Source organism: Eleutherodactylus coqui, chromosome 10 (assembly GCF_035609145.1).
Source record: "Eleutherodactylus coqui strain aEleCoq1 chromosome 10, aEleCoq1.hap1, whole genome shotgun sequence".
Taxonomy (NCBI): domain Eukaryota; kingdom Metazoa; phylum Chordata; class Amphibia; order Anura; family Eleutherodactylidae; genus Eleutherodactylus; species Eleutherodactylus coqui.
In genome coordinates, this window is record NC_089846.1 from 37570962 (window position 1) to 37597645 (window position 26684).

A 26684-nucleotide genomic window follows, 5' to 3' on the forward strand; every position below is an offset into this window, starting at 1 on the left:
ATTTTTTAACACGAACGTCAAGAGGACTTTCTAATGTTAAAAAAAAACGCATCGCAAGAAAATCGCAAGTTCATGCGTGGCGGTGCGATAAAAAGGAGGCTCCATGGGGAAACATGGGAGGTAAAAAAGAATCGCAGATCGCAAAAAGATGGAGCCGGCAGCGATTTTTTTTTTCTCTCGCAACATCGCATGACTGAAGGAAACCATTGAAAATCATCGGTTTCGCATTTCTGTGTCTTTACTGTGGCGTTGCACAATTTTCTCGCCCCTGTGAAGGCGCTCTCTTAAGTAGGCTCTAGAGTGCGCCAAAACAACGGACGCGAACGCGGGGCACAAGCAGTACCGCTGCAGCAGAAGCCCTGAGGGGCTACAGAAATGGCTGGACCTCTGCTATGGAGTGTTCTCGGCGCTAATACGTCGGTCAGAGAAGAAGCAGCCACAGCAGTCACGTCCATGGCCGCCGCTTATCATCACCTCACACTGCCAGACACACAAAACCGCTTCCCGCCATTTCAGCCCGACGACGCGATTGCGTGACGCAGAGCGCCCCAGCCTGCTGGTGTCACGTGACGCAGAGCGCGCCAGCCCATTGCTGTCACGTGACCGCGCTGCGGCCGAGGGGGGGGCTGTTCAATGGCGCTGCTGCAGGAAGTGCTGGAGACGTGTGGACAGGCCTGTATGTTATGTACGTCATTGCGTGTGGGTGTGATATATCACTGCTGGTGCGGATAACCTGTATCATACATCATGCTGGTTTTTATACTGCTTGTACGGGGCTCTTTGGTGCACAGAATAGAGCAGCTCCTACATTTTTTGCACCCTTGAGGCACAAGAAAATGCGCTGCGAGTCAGCGGACAGAAATCAGCGGGGTCCATTGAATATTTTTGCAAAAAAAAATCCTCAGGCCGCTCTTACATATGCGCTGTTTACTGTAATCGCGGTACGACACCGCCATTGATTTAAATGGGGCCTCGCTGAGCTGCGGCGTTTTCTAGTGCTGCAATTTTCAAGCGCTGTCTGCTCTATTTTACGGTTTTCGCACCTTTCAGCGCACCTCGTTAGCATCGCAATGATGGGGTGCGGTAAAAAGCGCTGTGAACACGGTGCCGTGCGTTTAAAAATGGTTTCGGCCTGCGTCCTCCGGAGAAGTAGAGAGCCGGTCCTGCTGCGTCCGGCCCTCGTGGCCCGCGGGTCCTTAGTTTGACCCGTGTATCGGTGTGTAGGGTGCGGTAATAGTGAGTGCGCTATAGTTCAGTGACCGTCTTACACGTGCGGTACGTTCCCGCTTTGAAAATGGTTTAAAAAAACCAAACTCCTTGTCCTCGCACGCCGACGCAATTTACGTGCAAGTCTATTTTTTTTTGGGGGGGGGGGGGATGTCGTAAGAGATAACGGGCGATTCTGGAACAAGTTTCACCTAAAAATAAGACCTGCTGCGATTCTTCTATCTCAGACTATAGATCCACGCGGACGCCGAGACGCTGAACGCAATGGGTTCTTTTCTCATGTAAGCTCTGCCCATGTCACGATCATGCACGGGATATCAAAGATACCTTAACCCCCTCCCAGTCCAGGACGTACATTTACGTCCTGGAGTGTCGGGGTATGTATGAAGAGAGGTCGCGGGGCAATCTCTCTGCATACAGCAGCGCGGGCGTCAGCTGGTTATTACAGCTGACACCCACGGGCAATAGCCGCGATCGGGCGAGGGGATAAACCCTTTAAATGCCGCTGTCAATTCTGACAGCGGCATTTAAAGCCCCCGAACGCCCCCCTCCCCCCGCGGTGAGATCGGGGGAGGCGTGCAGGTGTCATGGCAACCAGGGGCCTTTTGAAAGGCCCCAGGGCTGCCTCGAGAGACTGCCTATCAGAATGCGGTATGACGTAATGCTATAGCATTACGTCATACTGCAGGAGCGATCAAAGCATCGCACGTTGTAGTCCCCCGGGGGGGCTTAAAAGTAAAGCAACAAAAAGAGCAATACATTTTTTTTTTTTAACTGTAAAAAAAAGGTTACAAAAGTTTAAATCACCGCCCTTTTGCCATATCTATAATTAAAAAGTCTAAATATTAAAATAAAAATACAGATTTGGTATTCGCCGCGTCCGTAAAAGTCCGCTCTATCAAAGTAGCACATTATTTTTCCCGCACGGTGAACGTCGTCCGAAAAAAAAAAAAAAAAAAAAGAACGCCAGAAATACACTTTTTTAGTTACCCTGTCTCCCAGAAAAAAACGCAATAAAAAGCGATCAAAAAGTCGTGCGTATTCCGAATTAGTACTAACGGAAACTACAGGACATCCCGCAAAAAATGAGCCCTCGCTGAACTACGTTGACGGAAAAGTAAAAAAGTTATTGCGCGCACAAAATGACCGCAGAAAATAATTGAAAAAAATTAAACTTCTTTGAAAAAAAAGAAAAAGTAGTATAGTAAAAAAAAAATGCTATACAAGTTTGGTATTATGGTAATCATACCGACCCATAGAATAAAATTATCATGTCGCTTTTTGTGCAGTTTGTGCGCCGTAGAAACAAGACGCACTGAAAAATGGCGGAATGTCTTTTTTTTTTTTTTCATTTTACTCCACTTAGAATTTTTTAAAAGTTTTTCAGTACATTATATGGTACAGTAAATAGCACCATTGAAAAATAAAACTCGTCCCGCAAAAAACAAGCCCTCATACAGCGACGTCGATGGATAAATAAAGGAGTTACGATTTTTTTTAAGGGGGAGAGGAAAAAACGAAAATGGGGAAAAAAAAGGGCTGCGTCATGAAAGGGTTAAAGGTGTTTTCCGAAACTTTTAAAAATGTATCAGAAGGCGTTTAGGTATAAAATGCAGGGAAAAAATCCTACCCCGCTTTTAGTTGTCCTGCTGTAGCAGTTCATCAATCGTGACTGCTGCAGCCAATCACTGCCCTCAGCAGTCATGTGATCATGAGCGGAACGTGACTCCTGCAGGAAGTGATTGGTAGTAGCAGCATATGAACAGCAGGGAGCAGACCCGCAGTGCTGTATCGGTCCCTGTATCAGTGGAGTATTTAAAAGGGGAGCATGTTTTTTTTTCTTTATTTTATGCACTGGTAGGATTTGTAGATCTTTCAGTCCTGGTGAAATCTGCGGCCCTTCGCCTCCACAGCGGACGCGGTTTTGGCCGCATGAGGCCTTATAAACGCGCTTGCACTACAGGCGTTCTTCTGATGTCTATCCTTACATTTTCCAGGTGAAAGCCATGAAAATTTCTAAAAAGTTGTGTCAATAAAAACTGAAGATGTCTGGATTCAGTCCGGAGCTCATAGATTACCTGGAAGGGAAAATATCGTTTGAGGAATTTGAGAAACGTCGAGAAGAGAGGCAGGCGCGTGAGAAAAAGGTACAGTATAAAAGGAGACCGTAGTAAGTACCGGGGTCTGGTTATACAGGGTGTTTGAAAAGTGTGGAAGCGCCCATATAGGATAAGGCCTTGCATCCATGGACCAATCGGTAAAACGCTGCCGGTTTTCCCTGCAGTGGCCAGGTTTGGTATTGCACAGAAAAATCCCACTTGATTTAATTGGATGAGACCATTGTTTTTTCTTTTTTTCAATTGGAAGGCCAGTGATAGCCAAACACTTGAACTTGGCTATGTATTACAGTCCCAATTGAGGATAATAGAGCGGAGGTGCACTGAAAAATCAGTTTAAAAACCTGAAGTGAGCGATTTGTGCATTTACACCGCTCGATTATTGCTCAAATTGATTTGTTTGAACGTATTTTGAGCGATAATCGTCCCCTGTAAATGGCCCATAAGCGGTTACTACATCATGCTGTGTTTGTAAATTGTCTGTTTTAGGCTGGATTCAGACAACCGTATATCGGCTCGGTTTTACGCCCAGCCGATATACGTCGTCTCTCTCTGCAGGGGGGGGGAAGCCTGGAAGAGCCGGGAGCAGTGCTCTGAACTCCCGCCCCCTCTCTGCCTCCTCTCCGCTCCTCTGCACTATTTGCAATGAAATGAGGTGGGGTGGGGCGGGGCTAAACTATGAGAATTAGCCCCGTCCCGCCTCTTCTTATTGCAAAGCGGAGGCAGAGAGGGGACGGGAGCTCAGAGCACTGCTCCTGGCTCTTCCAGCCTCCCCCCCTGCAGAGAGAGACAACGTATATCGGCTGGACGTGAAAACCCAGCTGATATACAGTCGTCTGAATCCAGCTGCCTTCACACTTGCAATAAAATCACGCAATGCGAGAGCGAGTGAAAATGCAGAATTATGAAACCCTAAATTTTCAATAGTTTCGTTCCCAATTGCAATGTTTTCACTCATGCGATGTGTTTAAAAAAAAAATTGCAGCATGTCCAATCTTTCTGTGTTTTTGCAATTTTTCCCTATGTTAACTTTTTTTTTTTTACCGGATCGCAATGCATCAGCTTGCAATTTTCAGGTGATGTGATACATTTTTAACATTAGAAACTCCTATTGACTTTTGTGCAATAAAATCACGGGCGGCCGCGATGCACAATTTTTCACAAGAAAAAACCTCGCCGAAGCTCAAAGACCGTCAGAACAAAACTGCCATTTTTACCACTATTTTGTTGTGGCGATCGCCATTGTGAAGTAGCCCTTATGTTGAGATGTTGTTAAGTTACAATCAAGTGAGCCCCATCCTACAAATGCCTTTATTTCTACATGCTGACCAGGATGGCTTTACACAGTTCACATGTCCTTGTTACAATGCCGAGCGGGTTGCGTTGCATTCCTAGACTTGGCGATTAGTTTTACTTAAAGGGGCCCTGCTACGTCAGAACAGGAACATAAGCTAAGTTATGGTGCTTCTGTAGTGAGTTGGGGGACGCTGCGGTGCCCGCTGGTGAAGATTGCGCTGGGATCGAAGATATGACTCTTCTCTGAGTTACATGTGCATGCTAGCCCATAGACTAGTATGGGAGAGTGCACACACGTGACTGAGAGAAGAATCGTATCTTCATGCCCAGCATGATCTTCACCGGAGGGAATCGGTAAGTATAAAAATGACATCCCCCAACTCCCCGCCACCTACATGAACAGCACCATAGCTTAGTTTATGATGCTGTTCCAACATGACAGGTTCCCTTTAATCATACATATGAGTATCTATATAATTTTCAGTTTGTGTAAAATATCAGTCTGATTTGCATATTTTTAATGCCTTCTTATGTTTTTTTTAAGGATTCTTCAAATCTTGAAACTCCTGAAAACGTAGAATGTGACACAGATGATCCTGATGTTCCATCCACCTCAGAAAAAGTTCTTTCAAAGTCTAACGCAAACGACGAGGATAAAGGTATTGATAATTATGTCCTCATATACTAGTTATTGTTAGTTCGGTTTCACATCTACGTTGGAACCTCCAGTCGGAGATTCCATCGCAGATCTGCATCAAAATACTAGAAGAGAAAGCACTGCCTGTAGCGCTTTTTATTCCATTCAAAAGCCAAGCAGATGGGCAGAAAGCGAACGGACTCCATTATAGTCAGTGTGGTCCATCCGGCGCTGTTTGCTTCCACACAGAGGTAGAGCCGTTCGGTGCATGGATTCCCCTTTCTAGCTCTCTAAACTGCTAGCGCAGGTGTGAAACCAGCCTTAGGCCAGCCACACACGACCGGATTTCAATTGCGGATACTGCAAGCGTATGCTCCGCGGTAATACGCAGGCAATCAAATGCATTGATTTATACAGTTCCGATCACATTAGCGTGCCGGAATTGCCAAATCCATGAGCGGAAAATAAAAAGCAACATATTCTATTATACCACGGATATAGGCTACATAGAGCCTACTGTTCTCTATGGTCGCGTATATATCCGCAGCCCATACACAAAAAGAAAAAAACAGGTGTACTGCGCATGACCGGATGTGTGAGTACGCAGTCATACGCAGTACTATTTCACGGCCGTATGCAGGGTCACGGCTGGGCTAACGGCTGCAATCTGCTACAGGCGGCCCACAGTGGATTCCGCTAACAGCCGTATGAGCCCGGCCTTACTCAACGCTCATTTTGTGAGTTTGGTGTGTTTGTAGCTGCTGTTATTTTTATTAAGCATTATCTGTTTTGAGCTATTACAGTGAAATCATATTAAAAAGTATTTAACGTGAAAACTAGTTTTCCATTTTCACATTATAGGGGGTAACTTGATTTGTGGATCTCCCAGCAGTCAAAACCCCTGCTGTCAGCAAGGTATGCCCTATCCTGTGAATGGGGGATAACTTTTTTCATGGTAAAACCCTTTAATACTCTTAAGCTGCTGTCCCACGGCCCACTTTTTACCACAATTAGCGCAGTGGTTTAAACGCTGCGCTAATCGCGGAAGAACGCCTCCATTGATTTCAATGAGACTTTGTAGACCTGCGCTATTTTCAAGAGCTGTCTGCTCTATTCTCGAGTGTTCTAGCGCTTAACACACCTCGTTACCCATCACAATGATAGGGTGCGTAAAAAACAAAAACGCTGTACAATGTGTTCAAAAACGCTGCTTGAAATCCCGGTAAAATGCGTTTTTTATGAGCGCGTGTGTGAGAGCGGCCTTAGGCCTCATGTCCACGGGGAAAATCAGATCCGCTGCAGATTCTCCATGGAGAATCTGCAGCGGGTCCCTCCTGCCCCGCGGACATGAGCGCCGAAAATAGCAATTTAAAGCATTTACCTTTCCGGCGCGGGCGACGAAGGTCAGCTGTTCCTCACGGCCGGATCTTCATTTTCGGCCGGCGGATGAATTCCTGACGCCGGCGGCACGTCGCCGGCACGTCGTCGACGTGCCGCGCGCATGCGCCGGGCACATCCGCCGAGCCGAAGCAAGGGAGATGCGGCGGTGAGGAAGAGAAGAGCTTCGCGGTCCGCTGCGGGTGAGTAAATGCTTTAAATTCCTATTTTAGGTCTCCCGCGGATCCGGACGGCTTCCATAGGCTTCAATAGAAGCCTGCGGGAGCCATCCCCGCGGGAGACCCGCATGAAAATGGAGCATGGTCCAGATTTTTTTCATGCTCCATTTTTTTTAAAATCACTTTTATTGACGATCCGCGGGTATTTATGTACCCGCGGGTGGTCAATGCATCCCTATGGGGTGCGGATCCGCGCGCGGGAGATCCGCTGCGGATCCTAAATCCTATTTTCCCCGTGGACATGAGCCCTTAGGGTTTAGTAATTTTAGCTCAGTTTATATTTCCACAAACTTATTTACTGGTTGTTTTCAGATGAGGAAACATCAGATGGTGTCAGCAAATCGGTTCAAAGAGTATTTGCATCAATGATTGGAGAAGATGATAAAGATGATGGAGAGGAAGATGACGAGGAAGATGATGCAGAGGAAATGTCTGAACAACCATCGGCTGGTGATGTCTTTGCCCTGGAAATGGAAATTAACAGAGAAAACAGGAAGATGATGAAGGTATTTTTACAGCTCAGACAAATACGTAAACTCTAAAAACAACTAAATGTCATTAATTTCATTGAACACCCCGTATACGTTTGCACTAAGCCTACTGTACACACGTGAAGATATGACACATGAAGGAAAACAATATTTTATTTAATGGGTTAAACATTCTAAAACCGTTTTTCCATATTGCGCTATGTGTGTCTGAAACCCCTCCGACCCAGAGCAGCCAGGGGGCACATCTTTGCCGGTAGAAGGGCAATGTTACCGGCAAAATCCTTAGCTGCCATAGATGGATGAGGTTTCGGATTAATGCAGTTACTGCGGCGTATAAATCCACCTTCTGTTGCTCTGCATAAATGTTTTGTCATCTGTGTTGTATATGATGGGTATATTTGAGTATCTTACATGAAGGGCAGTCTGTAGGCACAAAACGCACATTTATTTTTTTAACTTAAATGTTCTTAATTCTATCAGTTTCTTCTTTAATCCTAATGCATTTCTTTACCGTTCATCTTGTCAATGATGTTCAGGCTTATACGATGTAACTGATCCTACATATTGTGCATTTTTCTGTTCAGGCAAAAAGACCTCGCAGTAAGCTCCCTAGAGCCCTCCGAGGTCTTATGGGAGAGGCCAACATCCGTTTTGCCAGAGGAGAGGCAGAAGAAGCTGTATTGATGTGTATGGAGATCATTAGGCAAGGTATGCAGTCAGGAAACAAATGTGAAGGCTTGGAGGTATCTCTTTGTTTCCAGGCCGAAAATTAAAATTGCGCATATCTGGTAACATTGTGAATGTTGAAGCAGCTGTAAATCAAGTATCTATTCACCCCATCTCATGTCTAGCAGACATGTCATGATAGATCTGTAGGGCCCCAATGCTAGTCAAAATGAAGCACAGCTGACCCGACAGGACACTTAGGCCTCCTGCACACGGGGGTATTTGTATTGCGGAGTCCGCGGCGGGCGTTTGCCTCCGGACTCCGCAGCAAATACAGTCCCATAGCATTCAATGGCAAATGCCATTTCATCTCCAAGAGCGAAAATCGATTGCGATTTTTCCACTCGCGGAGAAGAAATCGCAACATGGTGCGATTTTGTGCGGGTTACGCATGGCCAGCTTCCATTGAAGTCAATGAAAGCCATCCGTCTCGCGGCACTTCTTCTGCAGTGCTCGCTACGGAAGTATCGTAGGATATATGTCAACCACCCCACCCCTAGCGACGGAGTGCCTGCGGGCACATCCGCAGCGCTCGCAGAAGACGCCGGACAGGTACGCAGGGAGCACTGAGTCGAACTCCGCTGCGGGAAACCTGCATGCGGGGTCCAACCTGGCCATGTGCAGGAGGCCTTAGAGTGAGACAGATACTATAAGGCTCTCTTTAGATGAGACTATTCTCGTTTGCACTAGCATGTAACATCATCGCTAGCTCGTTTGCTCTCGTGTAGCTTGTTTAGACAGGTAGATTCATCATTTATTCATTCAACCAGAATCGTTCAGTCTTTCACATAGCGCTGTTTAAACGGAGTGACAAGTGAACGAGCCAATGATGATTCTTATGCCTGCATAAAATGAACGATGACCGATTCTTGTTCAGTCATTGGCTCGTATTTACATTGAACAATTATCATTCACTTTTGCTCGTTTGAACGTTTTTTTGATTGATAGTCATCCCGTCTAAAAGCACCTTAAGAGCTCTCTCAGAATATGATCGCACTCCCCACCTTCTGAAAGAAGACAGATAAACTGAATGACAAGCTAGAAGCGAACAAATTCTCGTTCGCCGTTCATTTGGGGAATGCATTTGCACTGAATGATTTATCAGTCCCTGTAAAAGGGCTTTTAGTCTTCGAGTTATAGGAGTTGATGAACTATTGCTAGTATATGCTAATGATGCTTAAACAACATTTATCTATGACACCAGGAAATCACCTTGTTAGGCCGGGTTCTCACGACCAAATGCTCATTACATATTACCTGTGCAACTTTTGCGTGCGTAATACGCAATGGCAAAATCCCATAGACTTTAATTATGACGCTCACACGAGACACTCGGAATACACGCATGAAAAACACTGCGGCCTGCACTCCCTTTCTGCATATTACGCACACATATATGCTGAGATAGTGTATGGGGTTGGCGGCACGCAACAAGTACACATCATTGCATGTTCGCATGCGGCACACAGGCAAACACTGTCATGTGAGCCCGACCTTACTTTCTTTTCTCTCGACTCCTCTTGCCTTTTTTGGCAACCATTAATCATTAGCTGTCTCTTAGCACCTTCTTTCCTTAATTTTCTGATAGCTTATTCTTAAAAGTTATCACATGTGCGTACATGAGGAATAACACTTTCTGGCCATTATATGACTTATATCCTGCATTTCTACCCATTTTCCCCCTTGCATGCTGTATATCTGATTCTCCATCCTCTCAGGACTAATGGGAGGAGCTGCTACTTTGCTGTCTTCTATATACTGTACACAGAGAACTAGAGAGATCTTGCATTCTAAATTCCTATTACACACACACAGACATAACCTCATCAGACAGGAGTGTACAGAAAGATTTAGCAGACTACATGTGTATAAACAGCATAAGATTTCACCATTGGCTCTATTTGCAGCTCCTGGTGTGTGAGCATCTTTCCCTTTTCCTACTCTGCATACCAGTCAGCACTCATGACTCATCCCTTACTCCGTCCTACTGTCCCCCTGTCGGGAGCTGGCACGCGGACTATCATAGAAGCACAAGTTGTTTGAAAAGTTACTGCCCTTTAAAGTGACCCTTCGGTCTTGGACAAATTAAAGATGGCCACACCGGTTCTCTGACTACCTGATGCACACTGAACTAATATGCATCATTAGTCTAAGGCGGTATCTTTCAGCATTCAGACTGTCAGAGGTAAGCTCGCAACATGCAGCCAAGATGCAATGACCTTGCATCCTGGCTGCGTGCCACCCATTGCCATGTACTATCCTGGCATGTATGCGTGCGTAATACTCGCCAAGATAGAACATGCTGAGATTTTCTTGTGTGCGTATTTGTGCAAGTTGTGTGAGCAGAAACATGGCTGCCTATGGGAGATTGGTAAGGTATATTCCGCACACGGAATATACTGTACCGACACGCTCGTGTGAGCCTGGCTTAAATCCCTGCAAGCTGCTTTGATTGCCCAGTGCTGCCTATGTGAGCTGCACTGACCAATCGGAGTAGCATGTAGTGTCTTAAACTAATGATGCATCAGGTAGTCAAGAGAACTAGTGCGGCCATCTTTAATAGTCCAGGACCGAAGGGTTGCTTTAAAGACGTTGTTCAGGAATTTTACTATTGATGACATACTGTCAGAATAGGTCATCAATCGTTCATTGGCAGGAGTCGTTTGCTCTGAATCTCTGCCAATCAGCTGATGTGCAATACCGCTGTCATGGCGGAGAGTGCTGGAAACGGATAGCACTGTCCATATTGTGTTGGCTTGGTTGAGGTCAATAGAAGTGCCTGTAGTACCAAACTAGGCCTCAATAATGTTGACAGTGCTATCTGCTTCCAGTTCTGTCCACAGTGGTGTCACAAATCAGCTGATCAATGGGGATCTCTTGCGACGGACCTCTGCTCATCAACTATTGATGATCCGGCCAGGACCAGGTATGCACAGATTTACGACCAAAGCTCTGCAAGATAGATAATGAATTCTTCTGCATGTAGATGAATAATTCCCCCCTCCCTCACACTTGTATCTGGTTATGAATCCATTTGCTGTAACACATCTCCGTCTGTAAGTCTCCGCCGCCTGCAAGCCAAAAATGGAATGAGTTAGGAGAAAATTAAACATTTGTTTTTCAGTTCAAATTCAATTACAGTTAATGAACACGTCGGCATATCAATCACCATCTAAGTTGTTGCTGAACATATCCGTTCATTCTTTTCAGCTCCCCTGGCTTACGAGCCATTCTCAACACTCGCAATGATATATGAGGACCAAGGCGACATGGAAAAATCCCTGCAGTTTGAGCTGATTGCTGCCCATTTGAATCCGAGTGACACAGAAGAATGGGTCAGGCTGGCGGAGATGTCTTTGGAGCAAGACAACATCAAACAAGCTATATTTTGCTATTCCAAAGGTTGGTTCACAATCTTGATGGATGAATCCAATATATTGGGTTATAGAAACTTGCTTTAATAATCTAAAACCCAATTGTATGACTATAAGAGGCAAGATCCTCGGTAAAGGGCTCTGCTACTGTTCATGTTGATCAAGACCCTCTGCTATGCTTAGTGACACTTGGATGATAGCCATTAGCTGTTCCCGAGTCCCTGCAGACACTGGCATTAGTGATATAACCTATCTGTCATATTTTCCAGCTCTAAAGTATAATCCTACCAATGTTCGATATTTGTGGGAGAGATCAAGCCTATACGAGCAGGTTGGAGAACATAAACTGGCCATGGATGGATATCGGCGCATCTTGAATCTGTTGTCTCCTGCTGATGGGGATCGTTTCATGCAGTTGGCAAGAGATATGGCTAAGTAAAATATTTTCAGCTTTTTATTTCACTGTTATTCACAAGTCTGTAAGAACTTCACTTGTGAAAATAGTATGATGGGGCAGTAGAAGGTGGTAGAGGTCCTTAAAGGGGTATTCCAGTAAGTTAAAGTTATCCACAGGATAAGGAATATCTAGCTGATCTTTCGCGGTCCGGGCGCTGGGACTCCCATCAATTGCCAGAGCAAGCGTCTCTTGTCCCCAAGGCAAGACTGACAAGTGAATGGAGCAGTAGTGCGCATTTTTTTGTCACTGCTTCATTCATTTCATTGGGAGTTTCGGAGATAACTGAACGCCTCAATATGGCTATCTTCAGAGCTTCTATTGAAGTGGATTGAACAGTTGCCGAGCATGCACGTGGCTGCTCCTTTCATTGCCAGTCTCTCAGCAGGACACAGGGCCCTCATTTTAGCAATTGACGGGGTCACAATGGTTTTTAAGAATTTCTGACATAGCATAGCGACGCGTCAATATATCAAGAAAGGGAAGTGGCAGCAAGTATGGTGCCAAATATTAGAAGTCCATTTTATCCCTCCACATTAAAGTCAGCGACGTTTTGACTGTATTAGTCTTTGTCAAGCTTGATAAAAGACTAATACAGTTGAAACGTCACTGACTTTAATGTGGAGGGATAAAATGGACTTCTAATATTTTGCACCATCCTTGCTGCCACTTCCCTTTCTTGATATATTGGACTGTGCATATGGAAGTATTGGCCTGGATTTCCTAGTGGCATTGCAAGAGAATATAGGAGCCTCAGCAAAGGAATTTTGCTTGATTTAAACAGTGTGCTGCTGATAATACTAAGTGGAATAGCATAGTGACATGTCAGAAGTTTTTGATCTGTGGTGGTTCAGGTGTTGGGACCCCCACTGATCTTTTAAAAAAATGGTAGAAATGCTCATCTGTGCCTCTATGGCTGTTATGACAAACAATTTACAGGCTCCATAGATTTTTTTTTTCTTTCTGTCGAGCCCACGGCCAAATGATTCTGTCTCTGGGCAAAACCAAACAGCGCCAGGCGGATCCCATTGACTATAGTGGGGTCCGCCCAGCTGTCCGGTTTTGGGCCGGAAGAATAAAAAGTGCTCTCGCAGCAGCTCAAAATTTCTATGCGGGCAGTCGGATCCGTTCTGCCATAACTACATTCCATTACGGCAGGCGGCTATAGACCTCTCCCACCCAGCCCCCACTGCCTTCTGAACCGGAATGAGCAGGCTCCCTGTCACAGGCGGTCTCTGACATTACCAAGGCATCTACCACCATTAATAGACAGGCTGGACCAACCTACCTGTCAACCGTACCCAAACGTGTGATAGAGAAAACTTTTCCACACATGTGGTAGACTATGGTAGCGGACTAGACCCTCTCACTCAAGACAGTCGTAAAGATCCTTGCATCGTTATCCCTTCCATCCCCCCCAGGACAGGACGTGTTCTGACCCTTTTCCAGAGACAATAGTCGCTAAGACGGCAACTTATCTGAGTCTCTCTCTGGTTCCCATCTGAATGAAGAATAGGCCTCAAAACTCTCCACTATGGTCAATAGCCTAAGGGCCCTTACCCACTGGCGATAGACTTTCCAGCAATGCGAGAGTGAGTGAAAAAGCATGAAAATGAAACCAATGATTTTCAGTGGTTTCATTCTCATTTGTGATGTCTTCACTCAACCCTCGCAGCGCTAATAAAAATCATTCTCCGAAAGTCTTTCCCTCTTATACAGAATTCAAGGACGTTTTGGCCAGGGAATGGAACCTTCCCGACAAATACTTCACCAAACCTAAGTGTTTGCCTCTCATATATCTCTTTCTAGAGGAGTTGGTGAAGAAATGGTGGTTTTCACCGACAAAGGATTCCCCAGCACTCCTCTGGAAGAATTGGCAGACATTGCACATCAGATAAACTTTCCTGCGTGGCCTATCTGTAAATCTTTCTTGGATACAGCCAGATGGCTAAAATCCTACAATGTCCTTCCTCAGGACAAGGTGGTCCTGTATCCTATCTGCTCCTTACTATCTAAGGTGGTTTTGGATTCCACCTCAATGAGAACATCATTTTGCCCCTCCGTAGTTCATCTAAGTGAGCACGCTGTCCACAAACTGGATTTAGTGCGAGCCTTGCGGACCTACCTCTTTCAGGTGCTCTGACTCTTTTCGTTATCACTGATGGCCCAAGATGTGGCTTTGTGGCTTCCAAGGAGGTCATCTGTCACTGGATCCGATCAGCAGTTTAAGAGTCTTACCCCGCTAAGGCCAGAATGCTTCCCTTCTTTGTTACTGCACATTCCACTCGGGCGGTGGGTGCCTTGTGTGCGGTACACAATGTGTTTCAGCTATTCAACTGTGTACGGCTGCTACATGGACCTCTTTGTACAGCTTTTCAGAGTTTTACTGGGTGCCTCCTTTTGTATCCGCAGACGCCTCCCTCGGGTTGAAGAGTTTTATAGCCGGCCATAAACTGACCGCATGCGTCGTTGTATACTTTCACCGCCCCCGAGGGACTGCTTTGGAACATCCCACGGTCTTCAGTTATGTCCCCCAATAATATTGATGTGAAAATACGATTTTTGTACTTACAGTAAAATCTTTCTCGTCTCTTTCATTGGGGACACAGCACCCACCCAGTCTGATCTTAAGGCTTTCATACATCTTCCTCCTTGTTGGAGAGTTCTCTTTGGGGTTGCAGTTTTTGACTGTTTTTTATATCCTACTTGGCTGCTCCTACTGCTTGTAGAAGGAGCTAACACTTTTTCTGCTTAGTGTCCACCTCACAGTCTTTGGTTTTGTCCTCTAATGAACAAGACGAGATATTTTACGGTAAATACAAAAATCTTGATTTTGCTCTTTTTTGCTTTCAGGATTTATTATGAAACCAACGATGTTTCCTCGGCCATCGTTATTATCGAAGAAGCATTTTCCAAACATCAAAGTCTGGTGGCAATCGAAGATGTTAATATTGCTGCAGAGCTTTACATCTCCAACAACCAATATGAAAAGGCACTTGAGGTATTGCTAGATGATTACTGTTTTACTTTGGGTTTCCAAATAAATTGGGTATTCCAGGAGTTTTTCTTTAAGATCTATTTTCAGGTCATCCAAATAACTTTCCTTTTTTTTTTTGTCCCACGAGTGGTCTTTTAGTTTTTATCTTTGTATTATTATAATGCATTGGAACATATTCCAAAGTATTACTGCCATGCAAGCAAAATGCACTGCTAGCTTTTTGGCCTTACCCCAAGATAGTCATGGGTATTAAAGATTACCACTGGCCATGTGACTTTCTGACGTGTCAGTTTTTGGAGCAACATTTACTAATACACAGCTTCAAAATCCATGCATATGGCCTCTTGCTTACTAGCTTATTTTTTTTTTCACCCATGTGTAATCTATTAAAAAAAAACAAAAACAGAATACATACAGACCAATATAAGACTCAACCGTTCAAGTCCCGTTCAAGTCAATGCAAGGCATACAGAGAAAAAAAAAACTGGCACATGGACTGAATAGTATCAGAGTACGGAGGCCACACATGTCTGAAAAAAAATATACAGTTTTTTTTTTTTTTTTTTTATAAAGACGCAACACACTTTTTTTTTTTTTTCATACAAGCATGCAGCTAGTCTAAGGCCGCCTGCACACGAATGGGTCGGGTTCTGGATTCGGGATCCCGCACTGGAATCGGACCCTGTGCCCTGCCAGCGACCCCGCATACCCTTTATTTGTCTTCTATACTGTGGATGGTCCGGCTGGCGAGCCATCGGACATGCGCAGTACAGGTTTTTTTTTTTTTAATGTTTTATTTTTTCCCAACTTTTCCGTATTGTCAACCATTGAAGGCCCGCGGGTCGGACGGCTTCCAGTGATTTCAATGGAAGCCGTCCATGTAGAGTCCGGGCAAAAATGGAGCATGCTGCGATCTTTCCTTCGCGAGCAGAAAATTGCAACTGATTTCCGCTCGTGTGCAGGAAAAATTGCTTTTCCATTGCATGCTGTGGGCAGTATTCGCTGTGTAACCCGGGGGCGGACACCCTCCCCAGATTCCGCAATACAAATCTGCTCGTGTGCAGGCGGCCTAAGTGTACAGTTAAATGATGCAGTTCTGTGTGTAGCTTCTTCTCGGAGGAGCTTACTGCATACTGTTTACTATTGAGTACAATGCATGAACTGAATGCCGCCAGCTCTTCTGATTCACATTTTCACACTCAGATTTACTTAGACACTAAGGTGAAGAGAGCCAACTGCGTTAAAAGTTTCAAAGTCTCATAAAACTTTTGTTGCATCTTCGGGATTTCTGTTCATCAAATCTACGCCAGCTACAAACTGATGAGGTTTTGGCTATAACTCACACCAGCTGGCGTAAATCTTAACAAATTTGATAGGCTGTAAGCAGCCACGTCTCCTAATGCTAAGCTCTACCCACTTAAAAAAAAAAAATAATCATAGTGCGGCGGATGCAAAATACCAGAAAATAACAAGTTTTTGTGCACAAGATGGTGAGCGCCAAAATATGCAAGCTTTCTATGCCAGTTTTTGGTGTTAACCCTTTCCAATCCAATTTCCATGCCACCCGCCCACTCCCCAGCTCTCATTTATTTTGGATGCAAAAGCGCTTTCTGGATTCCTTGGAATTATTTGACAGAAGCGTATAAAAATGTGTTTTTCATGAAGGTTTTATTAGCAATTTAAAAAAATAAACATTTGTTATGAGAGTTTCACATCAGGAAGATCTTAAAATAATCCTGTAAATATGTGTATATTGATGTAACTTATGTGGGAGAGTTAGCTAAGGCTGGGGTCACACTAGGCGTATTCCCGCCGGAAATCCCGCGGTTTGGCCGCAGCAAAAACCGTGAGATTTCCGCCGGGAGAACCGCCGCGGCTTTGAAGCGGCGCGGCCGCTCGCTCTTCCGCTGCGGCCGGCGCTCCCATAGAGGAGAGCGCGGCCGCAGCGGAGAGAAAAAAAAATAGACAAGCTGCATATTCTGAAGCCGCGGCTGCGGTTCCAGCCTGATTTACCGGAGCGGATTGGCCGTCCCGTGTGGACGAGATTTCTCAGAAATCTCGTCCACATGGCTGGCTAATCCCGAGATTAGCGGCGGTGAAATTCCGCGGCAAATCCGCCCTGTGTGAACCCAGCCTAAAGGTAGAGCACGGGGTTGCAGTGTAAATGGCAGTCAGAGACCACAACAGATAAAGTCCATACAGACTTGGCCTGTGCTTATTAGAAGGCGTAAAATAAACAAAATGCAGCCTTAACTTCAGGCATAAACAAAAATCCTGCTTATCCAGCACTTACTATACGGAGTTCTTCCCTGTCTATACGGACGGCTCACTGCAGCCGCACAAAAACCACACAGTCCAGTTTGTCCCTTGAGAAGGGATAAGGCGTCTCATAAGACCAGCATCTAGCTGTACCCGGACTCTTCCCTGCCTGCATAGCTGACTTTATGGACTGGGCTAATTACCCAGCCTCTACACCTGGGGAGCTTGCTTCCCCCTAATAAGACCTGGAGTGGAGGGGGTGGAATGGACAGCCCCACTACCAAGCCTGCCATTCAAAAAAAAAAAACAGGCACAAGCATGTTTTATAAACACATCTCCAGCAACTAACTTTGCTGAAGATCACGTTACACCCTGTTTTTTCCCCGTGTCTCACGAAGTGAGACACAAACTCCCTTTACCTAATAGGCGTAATACCTGAACCCCGGCGAAATATAGTGACCGTCCACAATTAACCCCTTCAGTGTCTCACACTTATATAATAAGACTCCATTCATTTCTGATTTCTTTAATGATTATCTCTCTATCTCTGTTGTACAGCGCCCTACAGAGGCATCCTATAACTGCATACAATCTGTATAGCATATGTTTCGGAGGCTGTTATACATAAGTATAACTCATTACCTTCATCCACAAAGCTCTCCACTTTTGTCATTCTGTATCCCCCTGTTTTTGTATGCGCTGCGGAATATTGTGGTGCTATATAAATGATTATTACTATTAACAGCCTGCTCTGTCCTGCTTAGCTTAATATACATATACAGAACAGTCTCTGACATCGGAGACCTGTCCTGCATCGTGTTAGAAACATGTCAGACCTCGCCCTACATCAGAGTAAGGCTTCCTACACAGGGGCGAGCACGATATCGGGCCGTGGCACTTTGCCTGATTCCGTGCTCGCCAACGTGCGATTTACTTTTGGATACAAGGTGTTTTTCTGTTAAAACCTCCTCCCATCACTTCTAGGAAGTAGCAATCCTCCAGCATGGCTTTGAGAGGATCGGCAAGTGTTTCCCATTGTTTTCAATGGGAAACCTCGCATCACGCTTGTGTGCCCATCACATGCCATGCGATGTGTGTTCCTGACCAATTGAAAACAACAGGCAATACGTTCTGAGCAACGCGAAAATATAAGACATGCCGTAATTTTTTTCCCTGTGGTGCGAGAAAAAAAATCGCTTGTGTATAAGACTCCGTTCAAAACAATGCGGTTCATATTCGTGCGCGATTTTTGCGTCTCACGCAAATCTCATGCGATTTTTCTCGGTCGTGTGAAAGCGGCTTAATGCAGGGAAATCTCAATGTCAGATTAGGTCTGACACTGGATTGGAAAGAGTTACGTAAGGCCTCCTGGTCACGGCACACGTGTGGATATTTCATGTAGATTTCCATAGCGAATGCATTACAATTGATTTGCGGGGGATCGCGGATTGCAGATTTTTTTCTACACGGATGCACTGTGGATCATTCGCGTGGAAAAAAATTTGCAACCCCCACCTCCCAGCCTTTTCCCTACCTCCCTAATTGCTTCTAACCTTCAAATCTGCAACGGATCCGCAAATGCATTTAAATGCATGTTCAGATGCACTGCGGATCCTGAGTTTCCATAATGATGAATGGAGCCAGATCCGTGGTAAAATGGAGCATGCTGTGATTTAGTATCCACCTGTGGCATCCGCTAGTCATTTACAATAAAATACGCAGGACTTGTGCTGATACCCAATGCTTCTCTATGGGCGGTTAGAGCTGCGAATATCCCGCGCGGTTTCAATAAATAAAATCCGCCTGTGCACATTAAGCCTTAGGCCGAATGTGCACAGGTGGATTTAATTTGTGGAACCCGTGCTGGGCATCCGCAAATCGATCCGCCAATAGGGATGTATTAGCATCCGCAAAACAATAAAACAATTTAAAGCATGCAGATGTGATTTTTGCAGCATGCCCCATTTTTCTGCGGATCCTGCAGGGACGGATTCCATTGAAATCAATAAAAAAGCCGTCTGATCCGCGGCACAGGCACAGCTGTCACTGTGTATGTGCCGCGGATCCGTGCGAAAGCAGGATATTTCAAAAAAGAAAAAATTGCACCTCGCATGCATCCGGCACGTCTGCACGCATCCCCCGTGCTGAAGAAAGGATCCGGCTGGCACTAAGGAGACCCGCGCTGGATTTGGACAGGTAAGAAAACGTATTTTTCTGTCCATGTCCGCGGGCACTGCTGCATTCCTCTGAGATTCAGCAGATGGAACCCGTGCGTGCCCGTGGACATGAGGCCTAAGTCTGCCCCTATGTTTCCATTGACAGCAGGTTTTCTTCCTCTTTTGTATTTCTGTGCAGCTCTTGTTCTGGGGTAAAAACAGAAAGTGCTAAAATTAAATGACTGATAAAATAAATGATTGTATTTTAAGATAGACCCTAATGTGACATAACGGACCTTGTGGTTTCACCTGACCTTTTAATTTAATTTTTTTAAGGTGATCACTCAACATTCTGGAATTACATTGAATAAAAAGGACGGCTGTGCTCCTGAGGACAGTTCAGGTACCCTTCATGATAGTGCATGTGTATGATGTGTTTGTTTTAATACGGACATATGGTCAAGTGCTTTTTACAGTGCTCACATCTATGGTTGATCTATAAGATCCTGCATATAACCTGAGTTTATCAACAATTGGCTCATTTGTTTCTGTAACTCATGAACGTATACAATTATTCCTCGTGTCCAACTGTTGTCCAATGTACCGCAGCCTTGTTGACTCCTTACATCTTCCTTATAAGGCTGCATTCACACGAACGTATATCGACTCTGTTTTCACGCCGATATACGTCATCTCTCTCTGCAGGGGGGAAGCCTGGAAGAGCCAGGAGCAGTGCTCTGAGCTCCCGCCCCCTCTCTGCATCCTCTCCGCCCCTCTGCGCTATTTGCAATGGGGAGAGGCGGGACGGGGGTGGGGGCTAATTCTCAGGACTTAGCCCCACCCCCGTCCCGCCTCCTTTCATTGCAAACAGTGCAGAGGGGCGGAGAGGGGGTGGAGAGGAGGCAGAGAGGGGGCGGAAGCTAAGTTCCTGCTCCTGGCTCTTCCATCCCCCCCCCCCCCCTGCAGATGAGGACGACGTATATCGGCTCGGCGTGAAAACCGAGCCAATGTACGTTCGTGTGAATCCAGCCTAAGGGTGCGTTCACATAAGGGATTTTTTTGCAGCAGAAAAAGCAGCACCAATTGGGTACAGATGGTGAATTGGATCCGCAGCAGACTTCACACCTTCAATTAGAAGAGCTAAAATCTACTGCGGATCCACGTCCTCACCAAATGGTGCACATATTTTCGTTGCAAAAAATCTTTACCAAATCTGCTACGTCTGAGCAAAGCCTAATAGTGTGTATCATCTGTGTGTAGATGACACATATGAACTAAAGGAGGGAGATGCAGCTAGAACTTAAATCGGGATCTCTTCACTGTATTAATGCTAGACTGTACAAATAATTGACATTATTACGCATGGAATGGTGAAGGAACAGAAGTGCTTTTTTTCCTTTATTTTTGAACGGTTTATGAATATATTGCATGTCACCTGATATTACATAGTTTGTCACTAGTACTGTGTTTACACTATCACACCAACTCAATACTGTGGACTAGAATTCGGCGCTGTTGGTGTGGCTACTGGCATCTTATAACCATTCTGATTATCTGCTGCGACAGATTTTAAACCACATACTTGGGTTATAGATTGGCATCTCACTTCTACGTTTAACAATGCCTATTTTTGTCTCCTTTGTAGAAGTCATGTGTCATGTTCCTGAAGGAGTTCCAATAGATATTACAGTGAAAATGATGCTTTGCTTGATCCATCTAAATATTCTGGAACCTGTCAGTGTAAGTGACAGTCAGTGCAAGAGTCTTGTGTATTCATCAGGCAGTTATCGGTCTTCCGATTGGCAACAGACAGACAATTCTTCAAACGCTAAGTGTCTACACCGTCTAATGGCACGTTTACATCAGACGAGCTGTTGGGCAAATAATGCCCGACAGCATGTTCCATTGATGCTCGCCCCTGTGCTGTTAGTGCCAGCAATGTCCAGTAAGAAGTGAAAGCCAATGCAAGACCAGGTGCCAGTGGAAATGGACATGTGGTGGCTCAGATGAGGTGAATGTCTGTATTTATTTTATGTTTTTCCACCGCACTGACCTGGTTTGGATCTTCTTTTCTCCCTGGATAACCCCTACTAAAATAGACCCCCACTCTTGTCATTGTGGACTTGCTGTGGCTCCTGCAATAACTTGGAATTCAATGGAGCAGGGGTTGCACATGCACAACGCTGCTCCATTCATTTCAATGGGGCTGACTTAAATAGCTGTACAAGCGCTCGGTTATCTTTGGCAGTTACATTGAAAAATAAGGGAGCAGCACTGCACATGCGTGACCGCTGTTCCATTCAATCTCCTCCTCACTGCGGAGGGTCCAATGAGCCTTCTGTGAGGAGAGAGAGGGACACAGTATCAGTGGGAAGTCCAGCAGACCCCCCCCCCCCCCCCCTTCTCCTTTCTCTCCACACCATTGTTTTTTTTTTTTGGTGAAATGCTCTGCCAGTTTTATATATCGCACACCTACCTTCCCATCGGCATAATTGGCATTGAATACATGATGCCAGCATTCAAAATGGCTGACATCCTGGTGACATGGTCTAATAGTTTTCCCCCTTACACTGCAGTTTGCAAAATTGGATCACCGTCTGCCAAAAACTTATTTTATACATTTTATATGGTAATTTCCTCACTTTTGAGATGCAATGTATTTAATGCATTTCCTTCTGTTTTGTTCCTTTAGCCCATGCTGACCTCTTTAATGGAGCAAAACCCAGAAGAAATGGGAGACTTGTATCTAGACGTCGCAGAAGCTTTTATGGATATTGGAGAATATAACTCGGCTTTGCCGCTGCTGAGTGCATTAGTGTGCTCTGAAAAATACAATCTGGCTGTTGTGTGGCTACGACATGCAGGTAAACGGATGTATTAACCTCATAGACCAAGGTCGTGATAATGGACCAGAAAGCAGGTTAGAACATGCAATGCAAACCACTATAATGAAGACGGGGTCATGTAAGGCCAAAGTTTTGCTACCGGAACAAAATCACTTAACTTACAGATAAAGACTGAGAAAGGAAATGACTATCTCTATGATCTGTATTTTATGATTGAAGCCTCTTAGAGTACAGTACGGTCCATCCGTTTATCATGTGGAAAGTATGCAACGCCCTACCTGACCTTGAACTGCCTTCTTTTTTTAATAGACTGTTTGAAAGCTCTAGGCCACATGGAGCAAGCAGCGGAGAGTTACTGTAAGGTGGTGGACATGGCTCCTTTACACTTGGATGCAAGGATCTCCCTGTCTACGCTTCAGCAGCAACTTGGCCACCCAGAAAAAGCTTTGGAAGCACTAGAACCAATGTATGATCCGGATACCTTGGCACAGGATGCAAATGCTGCCCAACAGGTAGAATTTGTCCTCCCTAGAAGGGATACCCACCATCCAATAATATGCTTTACATTTCCTTAAGACAGTCTCTAATACAGAAGAGAATAATCCAAGTAATGTCTGCCATCTTGTTTGTTAAAATTGCTGTCTGCAGACAGTAGCTCTGGAAACTACATGTCTGATAAGGCGTTAAAGGGTTGTCCAGTTACTAGACAATATGCCCCCTGTGCTAAAGTAAGAGGAGCTATACTTGCCTTTTCCCTGCTGCCCCACTGTAGTCCCAGAGTTTGCTGTGAGAGATGTCACCGGAAGTCAGGTGATCGCTGCAGCATCACCACTCCTTTTCCTGGCATCAGTGCTCACATCCTGAGTGTCACGATGCAAGGAGTTGAGGAACGTGACCCCGCAGAAGTCACTTGACTTCTGGTAATGACATCTGTCACAACAACAATCACGGGGACCAGAGGAGGCATTAAAGGGGGCATGTTGTCCAGTTACCAGAAAACTCCTTTAAGCCCCCTTTACATGAACCAACAACCAGGCACTTAGATTCATCAGAACACTTATTTTGACAACTGTCCAACTTTGTGAAACTGCAGTTTATGAGCTCATTAATGAGCAAATACTAATTGGCTGATGGCACCTTTTGTGCAACTGGAAAAAAAAGTTGTTGGCCGCACAAATACCTGTGAGAATGGGGGGAAGTGCTGCTGGCAGCGATGATTCTTTATGGGGTATGAACGATTGCTTGTCCTTCAGAGTCTGAATTAGGCTGCGTAGACGAGCACCAAACTCATTGATTGGCGCTCGTCTACTGAAACAAATAGCTCCATGTAAAATGTCCTTTACCCAAGCATCACATAGGGACATGTAACCAATCCACATCTAAGAGAAAGAAAAGAAATAACGATTATGCCAAATTGTGAGCCATACATTCACAGCTAGGCCTAAATCGTAATAGGACGTGTGATCACGGGTTGTACGCGTTTCCATACAGCCACATCATTGGGCATGTTACATACACTCCCTTTTATTGGAGTGTGTCTTATCTATAAATCTACATGTGCAGAACCACAAAAAAGGGTCAAACTGACTTCAAAATAACTTTTGAACATTCTTTTAGTTTTGTTTTTTTTTTGTTGTATTCACTTTTTAAAATTTTTCCTGAGTTTTTTTGTTTTTTTTTAACGATTTTTGTCTTTCAGGAACTGAAACTATTGCTCCACCGGTCAACCCTACTTTACTCTCAAGGAAAAATGTTCCACTATGTGGACACTTTACTTACAATGCTTGCCATGTTACTGAAAGTAAGTACAAGTTGTATATTGTCAGAGAGGATTTGTCTCCCAAAAGTGGTATTTTTTAGTAGATCAGAAGTGCAGTTAGGGCAGCAGTCGCCGTTTGGTAATTAAAGGGGTTCTCCAGGAATGGGGGGGGGGGGGGGGACTGCCATCCATACAGCCTGTTAGAAACTCGTTCTAGAATGTAACTGCCATGTTTTGAATGCAGCTTCAGACTGGAGGGGTGGAAGTGGAGCTTGGAGGTTAGAGCCTAACGCTACACCTTCCCTGTCAGGCCGTATGACACTACACAATGGGCTCACTCACACTAGCGTATGCATATTTGTTCTGCAAAATACTGCTCACTGCTCTTTATGACTTATGTGGCCTCACTTTGGTATTGTCTTCGATCCTTCTTTTTTTAATTTTTTTATTTAAGGCATTGAAGGTAAAGTAAGGGGGGGGGTTTGGTTTTGCAGATCCAGCTCAAGGTACTGGAAGGAAAAGTGCAGCATGCAGCAATTTAAAAGCTGTGCAGCTGAGCGGAATCTGAATGGACCCCATTACAGTCCATTGGGTCTGTTCAGCCATGGGGATTCCCCTTTCTTGCTCCCCAAACAGAACAGGATAGCGGATCCCCTCTGCAGCTGTGAAGCCACCCTAAAGCAGTTTGTATTAATGGGTTGTTGCTTGGTTACAGATTGCAATGAATCGAGCGCAGGTCTGTTTGATTTCCAGTTCAAAATCTGGAGAAAGGCATTTATATCTGATTAAAGTCTCTAGAGATAAAATCTCTGACACCGATGAGCAGGAGACGGCAAATTCTGATGCAAAGGGTAAGAACTATTTTATTTTTTTTCAAGATGTTGTTGTCCAAGGGTTTTAAAAAATGAAATCCCCGCTGCAAATAAATTACTGGCCTATTAATTCCCTGCTAGTCCAGCGCTGATGATCTGGGGGTAATTTATAAAGTTTTACTTGAATGGGGTTGAGCTGCAAGACTGCTACTGTTCCTGAAAGAAAAGCACATGCTTTTCGGACATTCCCAAATATTGAATGGAGAAACTGAAGCACAGCCCTTCTGCATGCCAAAGAGAGACACAATGGCAATCATGTGCACCTAATGAAGCCAGTAGGGGCCATAATTGGTATGCGCCATTTGAATGATGCCTAGTAGAGATGAGCGAACGTACTCGGTTCGGGCGTTTTTGCACTCGAGCTCCGCTTTTTCCGAGTAACTGACTACTCGGACGAAAAAATTCGGGGGGGCGGCGTGGTGGAGCAGGGGGTAGCAGTGGGGAACAGGGGGGAGCTCTCTCTCTCTCCCCACTCCCCTCTGCAACCCCCGGTGCCACCCGAATCTTTTCGTCCAAGTAGTCAGTTACTCGGAAAAAGCGGTGCTCGAGTGCAAAAACACCCGAACCGAGTACGCTCGCTCATCTCTAATGCCTAGCACACGCGTGCACTAGCACTTGCTGAATTGTAAAGCCATGAGCAGCAATTTGATTGCTTTTTGTTAAAGGGATTTTCCCGCAACTTAAAATTGCTTTACAACCTTTCTGTCCTTCCTGGTTGTTGCTGACCACAACATGTGACTGCTGCAGCCAATCGCTGGCTATAGAAGGTCATGGCTGTGACTAGTGATTGGCTGCAGCAGTCACATGTGTTTGTCAGCTGATGCCAGAAAGAACAGAGTCATTGTTAAGCAATTTTAGGTCGTGGAACCGATTCCCGTTAAAGGCTTTGGAACCTTTTGAGGTGCAATATTTTTTCACTTAAGTACATGTATTTTGGACTGACATCACTTTTTGCCATTAAAAATTTTGCAGTGTTGGTTTTCTGCAGCTTCTACATATCGCTGTATATGGAAACCGCAAACCGAGTTACAGTAGGAGATCCGTTAGTGTGCTGGACTGACTGTTTTGTCATCAGCACTTATCTCTCCTCTCTAATTTATGACCACAATAAACTGTGTTGAGGTAATAAATTAGCTGATAACTAATAATAGCTGATAATTCAGAAGAGGAGGGAGCAGAGGGAAACCAAACCGTCATTCCAGCCTCACTGGTGGATCTCCTATTCAGACTCAGTCTGCAGTTTCTGTGTACTGTGTAAAAGCTATATTCCACCAAGAAAAAAATGGAGCTTTGAACTACCTACAAAAGTAATATTTATTGCAATAATCAACACTTATTTAAAATGCCAAACTCGCCATAATATCAGGATGAATAAATTAAGAGGGGATTATAACTAGTACTGCCACAAATAGATATATCATGTAACCAGTTGCATTGATAATACATGAATATTCAAGTACATCATTAAATAGTAAGCTCTGATTGGCTGAGACAGTCAATGAAGGGCTGTGATTGGGCATCGAGCCAGCGCCGACAACCAATCACAGCACTCTATTGCTGGAGGCGGGGTTCTCAAACCTGACCTACGGCAATAGACTTGTGAGTGCAGGGGAAGCCCGGATTAGCGGCAGAGACCAGCGGCCGCGACCTGGACTGCAGCGGCTAGGTGAGTATTACTTTCTTTTTTTCTTTATCTAGCCTAGCTGGGACTGATTTTCAGGGTAGGGCTTCAATTGCAAGCCCTCCCCCCGAAAATCGGTGAGCGGTTAACGCTGCCAAAAACACGGCACCAAGTGTTGCCGCGTTTTCAGCAGTGCTGAAATTGCTGCCCATTCATTTCAATGGGCGACACAGGG

General features: G+C 45.0%; 1 protein-coding gene across 2 annotated transcripts in view; it reads left to right on the top strand.

Annotated features, from left to right (window-relative positions):
- The first annotated feature begins 598 nt into the window (after positions 1-598).
- GTF3C3 (general transcription factor IIIC subunit 3) overlaps positions 599-26684 on the top strand; it is a 34310-nt gene continuing 8224 nt past the window's right edge. Inside the window, exons 1-14 of one of the 2 annotated variants that reach the window (XM_066580826.1) lie at positions 599-685; positions 3225-3374; positions 5185-5299; positions 7206-7399; positions 7969-8092; positions 11321-11512; positions 11754-11919; positions 14792-14939; positions 19688-19754; positions 20997-21091; positions 22044-22215; positions 22507-22709; positions 23897-23998; positions 24672-24807. In XM_066580826.1, the coding sequence (XP_066436923.1) occupies positions 3273-3374; positions 5185-5299; positions 7206-7399; positions 7969-8092; positions 11321-11512; positions 11754-11919; positions 14792-14939; positions 19688-19754; positions 20997-21091; positions 22044-22215; positions 22507-22709; positions 23897-23998; positions 24672-24807 (1816 nt within the window). In that variant the 5' untranslated portion in view covers positions 599-685; positions 3225-3272. The remainder of the gene's footprint in view (positions 686-3224; positions 3375-5184; positions 5300-7205; positions 7400-7968; positions 8093-11320; positions 11513-11753; positions 11920-14791; positions 14940-19687; positions 19755-20996; positions 21092-22043; positions 22216-22506; positions 22710-23896; positions 23999-24671; positions 24808-26684) is intronic. The other variant, XM_066580827.1, reaches the window with a different exon arrangement.